The 16,479-nt window shown below is 38.5% G+C and overlaps 1 protein-coding gene across 4 annotated transcripts in view; it reads right to left on the minus strand.

Moving 5' to 3' along the window:
• Positions 1-16,479, minus strand: part of raraa (retinoic acid receptor, alpha a) — a 105,704-nt gene that overhangs the window by 20,323 nt on the left and 68,902 nt on the right. For 2 of the 4 annotated variants that reach the window (XM_056771683.1, XM_056771680.1), the window contains exon 1: positions 3,168-3,886. The exons of the other annotated variants lie outside the window; for them this stretch is intronic. In XM_056771683.1, the coding sequence (XP_056627661.1) occupies positions 3,168-3,306 (139 nt within the window). In that variant the 5' untranslated portion in view covers positions 3,307-3,886. Of the gene's footprint in view, positions 1-3,167; positions 3,887-16,479 lie in introns of those variants that run through there. 4 annotated transcript variants of the gene reach the window in all.

Genomic DNA, 16,479 nt, shown 5'->3' on the forward strand with positions numbered 1-16,479 from the left:
CTGAGGCGTGTAATCTCTCTGGAAACATCCACCTTAGCACAGAGACAAGCTGACTATTAAAGATCAAGCGTGTTTGATCCTGATCAACCCCCGCTAAGACCCTGATGCATCAGTCTGATGACTAACAACTTACTGACACCCTCACCTCCCTCGCATAAAGCTTCTACAGACGTGCTCAAATTTGTTGGTACCCCTCCACAAAAAACTAAGGCGGCACAGTTTTTCTCTGGAATCTGACAAGTAATTGGCATTCACCATCGTTTATTCCAGATTTAATAGAAATCAGACTTTGCTTTTGATTTTTTATTCAACGTAATATTGCAAATACTAAAACGTCACTGACAAAAATGATGGGACCCCTAATCTTATATTTCTTTGCACAACCTTTAGAGGCAACACTGCAAGCAAACGTTTTCTGTAGCTCTCAATGAGACCTCTGCAGCTGTTAACAGGTAGTTTGGACCTCTCTTGCGGAGCAAACTGCTCAGGAACAGCTGTGTGTTTTGGGTCATTATCCTGTCGAAGGACCCATGACCTGCGACTGAGATGGAGCTTTCTGACACTGGACGGTACGTTTCGCCCCATAATGCCTTGATACTTTATTGTGCCCTGCATAGATTCAAGGCACCTTGTGCCAGATGCAGCAAAGCAAAACATAACCGAGCCTCCTCCATCTTTCGCTGTAGGTATGGCGTTCACTTCTTTGAAAGCTTATTTCGCCTGTGAATAGAGCTGATGTGACTCGCCCAAAATCGCCAGTTTGTCCAAAGGACATTCTCTCAAAAGGATTGTGGCTTGTCAATATGAATTTTCAATATCCTTCTGTTCAATCTGGGGTCGACTTTCCTCTTGCGGCCACACCAGGGGGTAGACTACAATTCCATGGACCTTAAACTTCTTAATAATATTTGCAACAATTTTGTAGCCTTTACCTTTACCATGCTTGCCAATTATTTTCTTTCCGAGCTCCTCAGATAACTCTATCCTTTGCTTTCTCTGGTCCATGTTCAGTGTGGGCACACAATGATACCAAACAGCACAGTGACTCATTTTCTCCGTTTAAATAGGCTGAATGACTGATTACAAGATTGGATACATGTGTGATACTAATTAAAGAAACTAATTAGTTTGAAATATCACTATAATCCAATTATGTATTATCTTTTCTAAGGGGTGCCAACAAATGTGTCCAGGCCATTTTAGAATATCTTTGTAGAATAAGCAATAATTCATCTCCTTCCACATCTTATTTGCTGGGTTCTATAACGTACCGAAGGCATGCAAGTATACATGATACAATAGCTTTTAATTTCATCACTCTTCAGGAGGAATGAAGCAATATTTCAATGAGCTGTAAGGGTACCAACAAATTTGAGCACGTCTGTATATGCATTCCTGCAGGATACTGTAAAACATTTTTCTACTAGAAAATGAATGTGCGTAGAGCCTCCGTGTTTACACCTTTTAGAGAACCGAACTTCAAATAGCAAAGGAGGAAGCATTTTGGCATCGAAAAAACACAATCATCAGCTTAACACACTGTGGTAACATGTAAGGAAGAAACATGAATTTGCAGCAAAATGGACGTATCTGATGCATTCCACTTGTATGTACAATATGAAAAGTTTGGTTCGAAAATGATATGACTCAAATAAAAAAAAAATCATGTTTTTTATCGTGCATTGCAATAAATGTCAATCAAAATGCAATTGGTTTGATTTAAGCCACAATAAGTAAAAAAATACAGCTAACTAACACAATAAAAACATGATAAAATAATCTTTTTTTTTTTAACCTAAAATTCTGAAAACGGAGTCAAACCAAACTCTTCATATATAGACACACATCAGCTGCTCTTTTAGATAACTCTTTGATAAGGCTGGGGATGTACTTTAGACAAGAGTTGGGTTCTCCTGACAGCTCAAAGTACATAAACATAAAGCATGTCCTATGCATACACCTCAAACTATGCCTGAGAAAAGCACTATATTGACTGACCTAGTTTATCTTTACTGCACTATGGAAAAGTTTTATTCTTTCAACGTTTCATTTAATTTATACCCGGTGTGTTGTTTTTCAAGTCTGTGGACCCCTGGGGGTCTGTGAAGTTGCTGCAGGGGCCTATAGAAATATAAGACAATGTTTAAAACGTCATGTGTGGAAAATAATTTCTATTTAAAAACAATATCCTTTTTTCAAACACATATTTTAAATGCGATTTTGTGTTTTTTTGTATTAGCGTAACACCATCAACCTTTCGTGATATCTGCAGTTTGCTTCCATCGTGTGTGTGTGTGTAAACCTTTCTGTAGGCCTATTGCAACAGCATTATAAACTGAACCAGGCACAGGAACTGACACAATGGAGACGCACAAGATAAAACACATGTACCGAAAGGTAAGGAGTGTTATTATACGCCTATAGGTTTGTCAGCTTTTTAATATTTTGGATCTCTCAGGGTTGTCTGATATGACTATGCTTGGGGGTCAGGGCTAGTTTAAACATATAACAATTGTAGGATAAAACAGTGTGAGTATTTTGGATAAACATAAGCAGACTGCTGCTTCCGACACTTGGTTAGAAAGATTGTGCAGTGTCAGAGGTCACGGGTTCCTTGACCCCGCGTGACCCTACGCGCCCTCCGGTCACCGACCGCAAACCGCTCAAGGAGAGCATCAACAACACCAGGCGATCAGTCACATATAACCTTTAGCTTAAAAGAGTGCACAATTCTGCGACATAATGAACCGGAAATCGTCCTATAATCATATTCTGTGGATTTTAGTTGATGTTGTCTGATTCACCGTAAAACATGCATCATAAACAGCTTTTATAAAACGGTGTTTCCATTGCGTTTAAATTAAATCTCAATCCAACAAAACTCGTAAAGAACTTGTGAGAAAGCTTATATTTGTAGATAATAAACCACATGTCAAATCAAGAGTCGCGCTCTGATCCATGCAGTAGTCATTCAGTGTAAGCGTGCGCGCGCGCGCGTAAGTGGGTCAAGCAGCTGGATTTAAATGTCAGCAAATAATTGACTGACACAAACAAATCAGATTTAGTAACTAAAGACTGTGAGTCAGTTAAGCTCAGGGGCAAAAACACACCGACATCCGCACAAACCCATGCGCGTGAAAAGAAAGGTTGAATAAAAGTGCACGTACAGTGGTTGGATCCGCTCCAGTGCTGATGTCTGATTGAAGAGCTGAATGGATGAGGCATCTTGTCTGGGATCAGACATCCTCTGCTCTGATTATAGTAATCCATCATGAGGAACGGGTTCACATCGACACTCTCGTACATGATCGGATCGGACTTAACTCCTCAGGACGACACCACGGCTGTACGTTACTTCTCGCATAGAGATTCAACAGAGGGACTGGTCCATCCCAAACGTTCCCAGATATTCCCAGAGGAGACGAGGAGCTGCGAAATCACGTCAAACTGAAGATAAAGCCCGCGTGCATGATCCGGGGGTGCAACTTTCTTTTGCCAAATATTATATTCGCACGAGACGTCCTTGTTTTAAAAGTGCAAATTCAATATAGACCTTACGAAGTCTGTATAATATAACGTAGAGCGTTTTCCAAAGCCTCGCTCGGTTTATTTATACAATTTAGAAATAAAACACTGAGTAGACGAGACAGGACTTCATCAGTTAAATGTCCAGCGTTGAGAGATGAGTCCGGGATTATGTGCAGTTTGATCCGGTTCGGTGATAATTTGGTCCGGTCTATTGATCTGCTCCGTGCTCTGGTCAAACTCTTGCGCCAACGTTTAAAAGGTTTCTTCTAAAATGTTTATAATCGCTTGTTTAATCGGCTCGTGTGCGTCGTTAATCCGCGCGACCGCCGTGTGTCCGCGAGCTCGGAGCAACAGAGAGTACGAGCGGACCGTGACGAGAGCGAGCAGCTTTTTGTAAGCCCTGCCCACTCGCGGTGACGAGGGAAGAGGCTGCGTTTAGCCACGCCCCCTTCCACCTTTCTTCCTTATCTCCGCCTTATTGAAGTCGAAGTCTGCTCACGTTGTCTCGAAAGTCACTGAAATAGCGTGTTTTTCTGTCTCTGGATTTACGATATATAACGATGTCATTTATCTATAATTTCTAAATGTATATAGTTTTAAAAGTGGATGTTGAATAATTAAAAAAAACATGTTATAATTGTGTAGCATTTGACGTCTGGGAGACCAAACCAATAAGAATCAGGGTGTGTGGTATTCTTAAATGTAATTATTTTAAATTCAGAACTACACGCATAAAGTTACAGGATTTTATACTTATTATTCCAGATGAAGAAAATGACTTGATATCTTAAACATTCACTAAACTCTCTAAATGTTGTTTATATGCCTAGACAGCATGTGGTCTAAGTTTTCATTCCTCGGACCATCTTTAAGTTTCTCCCACCCAACTAGTTTGGCCCCTAACTGGTTCTCTCATCGCTCATTTACTCTCTTCTCTCTCTCACTCCATCGCTGTCTCACTAATTTGCCTAATGTTATGCGGCTGAACTTTCTCTGAACCCGTGGAAAAAGGCAGTCTCACCTCTCAATGACCCATTCCATGACACAGATTCGCTCCCATGCCTTTCTCATCTGACATCACACAAAGACGGTCCACCTTGTTCACCGTCCACACACAACCACGCTCGGTGACAAGAGTGCTTTCCTTTGAAAGACCCGCTGGTAGTTTCTGCAGAAAAACACCTTGAATGAGTTGCGCGACGGGCAGCCGCTTCGTCCAGACCTGACTGAGCACTTCACTCCTTTCAAATATCCAAATTGATTTGAGAGTTTCAGGAAGGAAGTAAAGTTTGTTCAAAGTTATGGAAACTAGAGCAGCATTTTCAAACCCTGAAGTCTGGATTTGAAGAGATTTTACACGATTTTTCAATGTTACGAAGTTCTACAGACACGAAAACCCAAGCTTCAAAACGCACCCTTGAGTCAAATGTTGCAGGGGGGAAAGTAACTTGGTGTGCGTGTTATAATGCAGTACCCGATCTGTTTGTACCAGCTAATAAGATAACCCCGCATTCCTGCACATTACTGTCCCTCCTCTATTCTCTCTGTAGATTGAACATTTCTGCAGTTTATTATTTATTAGTTTGAATCATGTATGTCAAAACACAATCTAAATTTGATCAATCCATTAAATAGGAGCCGTTTCGAAAATGTAAACCTCTTCTGCAACTGAGATTTAATTCTGAGTAATGAAGTATCAGAGCAAGATTAATTAAGATAGTTTGATTTACAGTCAAATTAGAAACAAGATCAAGTGATGTTCACCTCAGTGTGTACATAAAAAGTGAGAATGTATGATTCCGGAACAACATCCGGGATGGGAGAAAAATGGCAGAAAGATGAAACAATGTATGAGTTCTTGTGATTTAATAGTGATGACTGGGAAAGAGTGAGAAACACTGATAGTCCTCTTTCAGCACATGTGCATTTATCTTCATTCGACCTCTTGACCTACACATAATGGTGGATTACACAACACGCACCAAAAACAGAAAGCAACCCCGAAAAACAGTGCCACCCCACCCCCGTGCCAGGGAGCTCGTTTTTGAGTGGGGTGATAAAAGGGGTTGAGGGGGTAAACTTGGGTTTATGAGCCAGGCTGAGGGCAGTTATAGTGGACGGTACCTTTAAGGGTGTTAAACTATTTTTATAACCCACACTAAAATGTATCATTTCCAGGAAGTTAAGAGAGGTGCCCTAAAACAGGACAATAGTGTTCGGCCTTTCACATGACACATAGATTGTCACCAGCCTCATGTGCATTAGTTTGGTGTATTCAAGGTTGCTTTTATGACTTAAAAAATAATTAGGTGATCAAACTGATTGGGGGCTTGTCCGGGGTCTTCTGTTAGAGTATCAGTAGCTGTAAAGCAGATTGTAATGGATACACATAAAACCAAGCGAAACTGTCTCTGAATTAATCATTAATTTGGATAATCTAAAGCAGCAACAATGTGAGCCATGTGTGTTGAAGACCAACTGGACCATCGCAGTATACTTCCCTGACACTTACTTTCCTAAGCACCACACCATTTGTGTTGTTCTTATACCAATGAATCCTTCCCCAAAGCAAGCACGGCTTTTCATCTTTTAGTGCACGGCCAAAAGGAGTCAGGACTTTGAGTTATGAAAGGCTGGAAACTCTAGTCAAGAACCGTGTCCATAGGGACGAGCTCCCAGTTAGTCTGTTCTTGGATCATTGAGCTTGAGCATTAGATGTTAAGACGTGGTTTAACTAGGCAGGATGAAATCAGGAATCTGGAATTGAGAGTGTGGGAACACCTTTCAGCCCCTGAAGAACATTGAGAAGAAAACTAAAGAATGAGAAGAGATTGAAGGAATGACATATCATGGGCTGATATGGCATATATTGTAGGACATAAGTCGAAAGTACAATTACAACGATTGTTGTTACTATTGTAAGATTAAAACAAATCTCTCTCGAACAACGTCCAGAGCTTTCCGAATCTTGAGTTTTTCTGTGACTGTGGTGGCTTAAACAGTTTCCATAGCTTTGCCATAGTTACAATAACTGTGGTATTTTGGCAAGATTTTTGGTTGTTGTTGCACATTTTTTCCAAGGGTTAGAAAAGGAAAAAGTAGCATGGACAAATATCTCTATATATGACAGAAAACTTTAATCTTCAAGCTATTTCCACTGCATTCACACACTACACGCATTGATTAAACCTGTGACTTTGGTGATGTTAACTCTACCGGCTGAGCTGTTAGCGCTGGGATGGTAGCTGTATTCCAGAGTTTTCCAGAGCTCCGCCAAGTAAATCAAAGCTTTGGAAGTCTAACAGGGTGGTGTGTTTCATAAATCTAGACACACAACAGACCTCCACAAGACGTTGCATTGTAGTTTTATTCTCTCTGACCTATCATTCTTCAAACACACAGAGACATGGCCCCTTTAATGCGCCCTACAGAGCACACTCAGGCATTTATGGCACACTCTGGAGCTGTGGCGAGAGGTCTTTATAGCACATGGCTGATGTACGGCAGCCATAACCTGCTATAGTGCTCAATCTACACATTCAGCCGAGCAGAATCCATTCTTACAGAGAAAAGCTCCGGCAGGTAAAAGGGGATTTAATACGGTACGGGCGGGTCATTTCAAAAGTTATTTTGAATTATGGTAATGATATATTTAATATTCACTAAAATGTTTGAGGTTATATCATTTATAAATGATATAATTTTTGTTTAGAGAAAATGTAAATATAGGCTAGGAGAAAAATAACTTGACCTCACTTTGCATGAATCGCTGCCCCTTATAGTGAGGCATTCATGTTTTAGACGGCAAAATCTGTTTATACTGCCATACCAGCCAGCTCTGAACCAGACATGAACATTTACACATTTGTCAAATGTAAAACAAATGCACTCAAGGCATACAAAAATAAATAAAAGTGTGTTCCCTAAGAATAAAACGTCCAACCTCTGCAGCGTGCAACCAGTTTAGCTACAAGAACAGATTTAAGAAAACTTAACTAAAGGAACAGTTCACCTAAAAAGTCAATTCTGTCATCCTTTACTCGCTCTCTTATTATTTCAAACCTGTATGACTTTCTGTTTTTCTTCAGAATACGAAAGAAGATATTTTATAGAAAGTTGGCAACCAAACAGTAACAGCAACCATTTACTTCTGTTGCATTGACACAAAGCCAATACAAGTGAATGGGCAACAGTTAATAACATTCATCTAAATATCTTCTTTTGTGTTCTGTCCAAGAAAGAAGGTCAAACTAGTTTGAAAAAACATGAGGGTGAATTTGTTTAGAGACAAAATATCCTTCAATACTGTAAAAGCTGGACAATAACCGTGAGAAAGCAAAAGAAAGAACAAGATTTCAGTTTCATTGGTCTGTCGGATGATCTGATTGTTGATGCGCACATACATATGCACTGCACTCAATGTGTCCATCCATCCATCGCAAAGTGCCTGTAAAAGCCCATCCTTGTGATGTTGAGCTCGGGTAAGCCAGCACGCAGCCAAGAGCAAAGGGAGAGAGACACCTTTGGGTTGAGAGCTGTTGAAGAGGATTAGTCCGTTCTGAGTGTTGGACTGTTGGACGTGGGACGGGGGGTTTACTTTCTTCTGTGGTGGCGCTGTAGGCATTACGACACCCGTATGACGTGCACTTGAGACTTGCACCGGGCCATCAAAACACACCTGATCAGCACGCAGAGAGCAAGTGTGGAGTGGGATTGTGTGTTTGTAAGACTCCGGGATACTGAAACAAAGTCTGAAGAGAATTCTGTGAGCAACAGGACGGTTTGGAAATATTTGGATGTTAAATGTTTGCATTCAAGCAGGAGGAGATGCAGGCCACACAAACTGATGTATTCAGATGTACGATAAAAGAAAATGTTCTACAAACTGAAAAACTCGTTGTTTTACCATGAATTTATCTGAAATGATTCTGGAGACAGTGCCGGGACTGACTTAAAAAAGAGTAAAATGCTTCAAAGTGTGTCCCTGATATCTTTGTTGTGAGTAGTGTGTTGTCAATAGGAGTGAGATGTAGAGATGTGCCCGTCAGAGGCAGTTCAGATGCTAATAGCATATCAGAAATACGGCAAACAAAGGCCCATCACGGCCCCATGACAAATAGCCCTGAGCCCGGGGGGTGTTAGTGGGGGACAGGCTGTGGGTAATGAAATGGATAACTTCCAAACCACTTCATTAAAGAGAATAGAAAGAAGATCAGCATATCAAAGAAGAGAGAAAGAGAGAGAGAGAGAGAGAGAGAGAGAGAGGAGGGTGTGTGTGTGTTTGGGTTAGATAGGGATTGTGGGAGATCTGAGATCATATAAGAACAGACCCTATATCAACTATGACATTATATATTATAGTATTACCACAGATGTACTATTCAATTATTTACACTGACAGAGACTTTATAATATCAAGTTGAATATGAGCCCGGGTACTGGTGTGAGTGTAAAAGAGGGCAATGTATTACAACTGTTATCTTTCTCCGCTTAGCACTTCTTTATGCAATACTGTCATTACTACTTATATTACGAAAAAAGGTTTTGTGTTATCTGTCATGAACATTGTTTGATTAAAGAAAAAGTTATGGTTAATTATTATTTGATATCTGTTTTTTATCCAAAATAGACAGTAAAGAATGATCTCTTACGGTATCAGATTTTCACTTAATTATTATCTTGACCAAGAGACTTTAGGGTAACAAAATACTTATATTTTTCTAAATGAGACACAGTTTGTGACCATTGTGGCTCTTGAGGCAAACTTTAAACGGGTGCTGAATTATTTACGATATTATGGCATGTGTATAATTAACACGATATCAATAACCCTGTGTTTTCGTTGTTTGTACCAGTATATTGTGACACCCCTACTATATAATTTACTGTAATATTTATTGAACATATATGGACTCATAGCCAAAATAAATGTTTCTACAGTAGCTACATACAACAGGCTGAGCTTCTGTCATCCACGTGAGCCTTTTAAAATCAAAGGCATCAAAACTTTGTACGGCCAAAATGAAATCAGTTTCATTCAAAAAAATCTCACGAAGCAACCGAGAAAACGTTACTGAGCATGTGCAGAGTATGGACTCATCGCTCTCGCGTGTTTGTAATTGAACGAAATTACAATTGCGTCTCGTTACAATTGCGGTCTAGTGAATTAATTTGCATATATTTGACATGACTCTGGCATGTGACACACACTGCAGGACACTTCAGATAACAGCCCCCATCATAGCATTATGTTGGGGGTCACCGCGGCCCTTGATTAGCATTTAAATGTCTTGATAAGAGCTGAGAGGACACAGGACGCTATATCAGCAGATTTGAGCCACTCCAAACACACTCCAGTATTCATTAGCTCATTCTACTCACAGTAAAGCTGATCATTAGAGCAAATAAAACCAGCACACACACAGAGAGGCCAGCTGATCACAGTCACTGATAGAAAGCTAACTTAAATAAAGAGGGGACAGTGGGTATACCAAGTACATTATATAGCCAAGTACATCTTAGTAAAGGCCATATTTGTTTCCGAAATTTCCGCATGTCAAAAAAAAATTCAACCTCACATTGTGTCAATCACATTTACACTGCCTCCGATATTTTCGTCCATGATAAAAAAATTCAGACTGGGTAAGATTTTATGGGTATTCCGCATCCGTAGCAAGCATTTTGAGATGCATTTGACAATTCAGAGACATCGAACAAATACAAACATTTCTGACTGTATGTGCAAAGACCTTTAACCTTTTTATACAGATAGTGTGGGAAACTGACCAAGACAAACACATATTTGCAAACACAGTCACGGCTCACGATGAATGAATTCAGCAGAAAGCAGAAGTCATACATTCATCTTTTCCAGAATTTTACAAGAAAATGAATTCTAATTTCCTGAATTTCATTTACTGTGTGAAACATCCAGAACTAATTTATTCTTTATCACCAGTTGTCCAATTTTTTCACTATTGTATAAAAGAAAATAAATACTCTAGCTAACATTCTCATTATATATATTTATATATATATATATATATATATATATATATATTATTATATTTGTAAATAAGTGAATAAATACAACAATTAATGTAAACGACAGTGAAACATTTTATGAGCATCATCATGTTAAGAGCTTTTTTGCAGATACCAAGAGAACTTAAAATGAATGTATGCTAAATTATACAACCCATCTAATTTTTTTAAATAAGACCGCGAATAATATCATTAATCAGAATGACAATTAAATTCATTTGAGTTTTAATTAAATGTGTACATTTGAAGAGCTCTTTTCCAAAACGGTGAGAATTAGATTTTTTTACCTAGACCCATACATTTTGATAAAATTCAATTTATCCTGTTAAAATGGTTTGTTGGCTCAGTCTGAACATGTTAAACAATGATTGTTAAATGAAACAACAATATTGTCGATTATAAATTCAAATTTCTTTTTTTCTCTTTTTTTCAAAAAATGTTGGTTTATTTCTTTATAAAAACAAACAAACAAGAGAACATGAAACATATGACATCAGGGACTCGTACTATAAATTAATATAAATGTAAATGCATGAAATAAATAAAAGCCAAATAAAATAAATAGTAACAAACTAAATAGCCAAATGAAATAAATATTTTCAATTTCATGTTTCAATATTTTCCACCACATTCAACAAATAATTTAAAAATAACGCATACAAATAGCACTAACAAGCAAATTCTGATTGGTCGAGACGACATTTCGCATTTAGGGTAAAAACAGGTTCGGCACTTATAGCGCTTTGGAAAGAAACTGCATCTTGCATCTTGCATTTTAACAAGAAAATACAGCGATTTGGCATGAAACACAATTTTTTTTAAATTTGGCCTTTAATGCGTTTTGGAAAAGAGCTCTTCATTGATTATTTGAACTAGGATGTAGGGTTTATTTATTGCATGACTATTTTACATTAATGATAATCAGACTGTACATGATCCCTTGTGCATTTTCAAAAACGCTTTCGTAAGAATGTAGCATTCCTCACATTTCACTGTTTTTTAAATTCAATCTACATGATTTTGCAGATTTCCCCCCACATCATCCCAGAAGGACGAATCGCTGCAGATGAACAGACCCCTGTCACAGTGAGTGATCCATGAGCACGCACACTGATAATGTTTAACCAGCACACACACACACCCTTTCAATATACATTCCCCTGGGCGTGACTGTTGTTTCTCTTTCAATGGATTTCTCTGATATTTCAGACCTTTAGAAGTTACATTAGTGCAGCACGACGTGTTAGAGTTGCAACATAAGCAGATATTCAGCCAGGGCTTACAAAGCTTTGGACAAAAAACCTTTGACAACACATACCACTGACCTCTCTCCAGTATACACACAAAAGCAGATCATTTATCTACTCATCTCCATGAAAACACTGCTCTGCGTTCCCACACGCACACACACGCACACACACGCACGCACACACACACACATGCAGTCTGCTCGGACAACATAACATTAGAAACGCATTTCAGTTCTTTATATTATGTTGTGAAGTATTTCTCGTGTCGTTGTGCAAATTAATATCTAATGGAGGAGATAATAGAATGAAATATCATGACAATGCTGATGCTTTAATACAACTTTGTCCTCTGCTAAACAACGGCATGGTAGTGTTTGAAAGTCATGTTGCGATAAATTTAGGCACAGTCACAGATGCTGATGTTTACAAGAGACAATAATTGTGACTCATTCCTCTGTTTGATAAAACAGACAAAGAGTGTACAGTAACACGTGGCTTTTGTCTAATGAAGTTAATAAATGTTCGTTCATTTTTGTGAATTTTTCTTTTTGTAACACGCATTTTATGCAATATTCAATATGTCATATTTTGTGTTTTACGCAAAGTGTATTAAATGAAGTCTGATATCACATAAGTAAACAATGGTGAGACAAGCGTACACGCATGCACTCGCAAACAGTGAAAAATCGACAGCATCAGCCATGAGATCATTCTAGCACCGTGAGAACAATACAGCGGTCTATTGTGCACATGTGTGTCTGTGCGTGTGTTAATACAGCTGAGCTGCATACGCTTGTATGTGTTTTATTCTGCAGTATAAACAAAGTAAATTAAAAGTTCCTGAAAATAATACTGTGATGCATCAATGTTTGTGCACATCCTCCACACACAAACACACACACACGTTAAGTCTGACATCAGTGCAAAAACAGCTTCGCATTATGTAACACTATGGTCAAAAAACAAAAGAAACAAAACGTAAAGACATTTAAACTAATTTTATTCAACAACTAGTTTCACAATACTAAACAGTATTCGTATTGTGACTGATGCACGACAGTTGCAGATAGAACTGAAAGATGCTTGGCAACCATAAACAAGTCAAGTCTCCTTTCTGTGTTGTCTTACAATACGTGTTAATAAAGACTCAGATGTGACAAACGACCACGAACACAGCCATTGTGATTTGTTGGATTGGTGTTAACACTGCTGGTGTTTGTAGAGTCAGTGTGAAAAAGCGAGCTATGTTTCCCAACATTCTACATTCAACATCCTTCAAAATGTTTCAAATGATGGCAGCTGAAAGGTCAGTGGGTTCAAGTTTAATCTCATCTTCACTTTACTGATGTATAAAAGGAGCAGTTACATCTTTAGTTAACACATTGTGACTGTCATAGTGCCCATCCCTACTAATTCTAAGTATCGTGGTGTGTGTGCTGTATGGGAACATTAAATCATGATAAGATGAATGTGTGCTGTACTCCAGAGATCTGCTGGAAGAATCCGCCACACTAAATCACAGTAGCACAATAATTGTGTGTTAATCACTTTTTTAACCCGCCTCCTGTTTTCCGTTTCCCTTATTCCCTCTCTCTCCCTCTCTCTCCCTCTGTGATCTCTAATTCCTCCCGTTTGGCTGGAGAGCGAGAAAGTTCTCAGTTTGGATAAATTATTTCTTAGCTGGAAAACTCAAGGTCACAGAATGTGCGTGTGTCCATTTTTAATGCTAGTCAATGTTTGTTCATTTATTAATTTAAATTAAAAAATGCAACGCTGTAACGTTTATTAGTTTATTCCACTTTCCAGGTACATTAAGTGCTGTGGCTTGTTTATTTGATGAGTCAACAGCGTCACCATATTCTGAGCAAGTCTTCCCTCTAAACATAACCTAAAAACCTATAAATTGCTTTTTTCATTTTAGTTCTTATTAAGAGCACAACAACGTTCACATTTCTCAACCAATTTATTCATTTATTATCTACATGGAATAAACAATTTAGTGTCCAGATTATCTGGATATTTGGGTATAGAAAGTTATTAATTGCTCATAAGAGATTGTGAAAACTCATGCTTGGCGAACATTGACTTTTTTTCATCGATTATTAACTCCCCCGTATGCCAGCAAAATATGAATTTAAATATTTATTAAGACATTATTCAGGTTTTTTATTGAGCCGTTTTGTGATTTCCACCAAGTTCACAAAACCTGACAACACGCAGGCACATACACTCACACAGGCTTCCATGTTTTCTGAGGACATTCCATTGATTTTGATCAGGCTTATGATATATTTTATCCCCTAACTCTACACCAACACCTACACCTAATAATCACCCAAACCTTTCTGCATTTTTGTATTTTCAATAAATATCATTCCGTATGATTTATAAGCGGTTTTCCCTCATGGCGATCTAAGAAACATTAGGTCCCCACACAGTGATGAATACCAGTACACACACATTTAGTGGTGAGGCCCATTGCAAGCTGCTTCCTGCCTTTAATTTATTTACTGCGAGAATTCCCTCTCTACTCTCCTTCGGACTTCCACCATAATCCCCAATCCCCTTTTCATCCAAACATACTGCTCATCTGTCTCTGTGTGTCTGCAGCTGGTCTTTCTCTCACTAATACTGCTCATTTACTGGATTTGTTACACTTTACACCTTTTCAACATTTCATTCCACTTGAGTCCACTTTTAATATTTTATATGATAACTCTTATCTTACGCATTCGTTTCATGGTCTTATCCAATGTGTAGTTTCCAATGTATAACATGTAGCATTTAAGTTATACCTTTTTTAAGCTCTTATGGAGGAAAAGACAAAAACGTAATCATTGAGAATTTTTTATTTTCTAGGTTTTGTGGGTTTAATGTTAAACACACAAACACAATTTAGCCTTCGAAGAACAACACAGGTCTGCACCTGTTACTAATTTAACTTCTTTCCTGCTTAAAGCAGGAAGGAAGAATATTGAATTGATTTGTGGTTTCATTTTTCAATCTAATAAATCACAGGTTTACGGAAAATAAATTCTGCTTTCTCACGTTGGTCACGATGTCCCACAAGGTACGGTGAAGTGCTTTAAAGGAATAGTTCACCTTCGAAATAAATATTCTGCCATCATTTACTTAACCTGTTTTCATTTCAAACCTGTGTGATTTTCTTCTGCAAAACACAAAAGAAGATATTTTGAAAAATGATGTTAACTAACAACCCTTGGGCCCCATTGACTTCTATTGCACGGACACAAAACCAATGCAAGTCAATGGGGACCAATGTTTTTTGTTATCAACATTTTTCAAAATACCTTATTTTGTGTTCCGCAGAAGAATGAAAGTCATACAGGTTTGAAAAGACAAGAGGGCGTGCAAATAATGACAGAATTTTCATTTTGAAGGCGAACTATCACTTTAAGACAAAAATAGGGGGAACATGGAAAACAATATATCAAATGTTTAATCCCCTTAATACCATTGTCCACCTGGAATCTATACAGCATATAACTACAGCTAAAACGGAAACACATTTCTTTGAAAAAGACAGCCAAACATAGTTTTGCACACAAACCTTTACACATCTCTATAACACAACTTTACAACACAAACACACCACATGTCTATGCTTCTACAATACAGTCAGTGGTAACTGCAACACACCATTACGCATCCAAAAAGCATCTCTCTCCACTGATTGCTGTTTGAGAGAAGTTGTGTTTTCAGATGAAGTCAAATATAGGTGTATAGTAAGCGTTTCCAGGGGGCTCCTAAAAGCCTGCAATAGCCTTTGAATATTGGATAATGGACTTTTAGAAAACGGCCATTTTCTCTATCTGCTGCCTTTGATATCACAGCTCATTAAGCAGCGGGATAGTATGTAGTGAAGATTACTCTACTGCACTATATATGTTCCTCTGGCTACATCAGCCATCAGTGTTATCATGATGTCATTTCCAGCAGCTCAATGCTCAATGATGGCACAAAAATCAGTGTTCATGAAGCAAGATGACAGCAAACCAGACGTAGCCACTCAAACCTGCATGATATACAAACACCTCTACGGTATGAGATGGGGGAGAGACAGGAATGAAGAGGAGGAGCTGAAGGACGGAGAGATGCCAATGGGGAGCAGAGGGTCAATTAGATCCAGCAGTGAACAGTCTCACACGGACGGAGGAAAATTAGCCATGTCTGCCCCGTCTGTGCGTCCACATACAAACATCCTTCAGCGCTCACACACTAAAAGCTGCTTTCAATTAGAAAGACATATAGCATGTGGAGAACAGAGCGAGGGAAACGGGATGAAATATAGATGCGGACGACTGCAAGCCATAAAAAAGAGAACTCCATTGTTCCTGGTTCGAAGAAAAAGTCCAAACTGAGCTTTACCAATATGATGGATTTGTCCGTTCACATGCAGTTGTTTTCAGCAGAAATCAAACCTGGGTAAAACCAAGATATGTTCTAAAGAAATCGCACGAAGAAACACAATTGTAAACCAAAGTCCTAACTATCCAGACCAGTCAACACAATATAACGTCTATCTGTGCTATCCATCCACTCACACACACACACAAACTTGCACACACTCACTAATTAAAACAATATTGGCATAAATCAAAGCAGATGGCTGGTTTCGCTCCCACACTGTGTTAAT

This window comes from Triplophysa dalaica, chromosome 17, assembly GCF_015846415.1.
Source record: "Triplophysa dalaica isolate WHDGS20190420 chromosome 17, ASM1584641v1, whole genome shotgun sequence".
Lineage (NCBI taxonomy): Eukaryota > Metazoa > Chordata > Actinopteri > Cypriniformes > Nemacheilidae > Triplophysa > Triplophysa dalaica.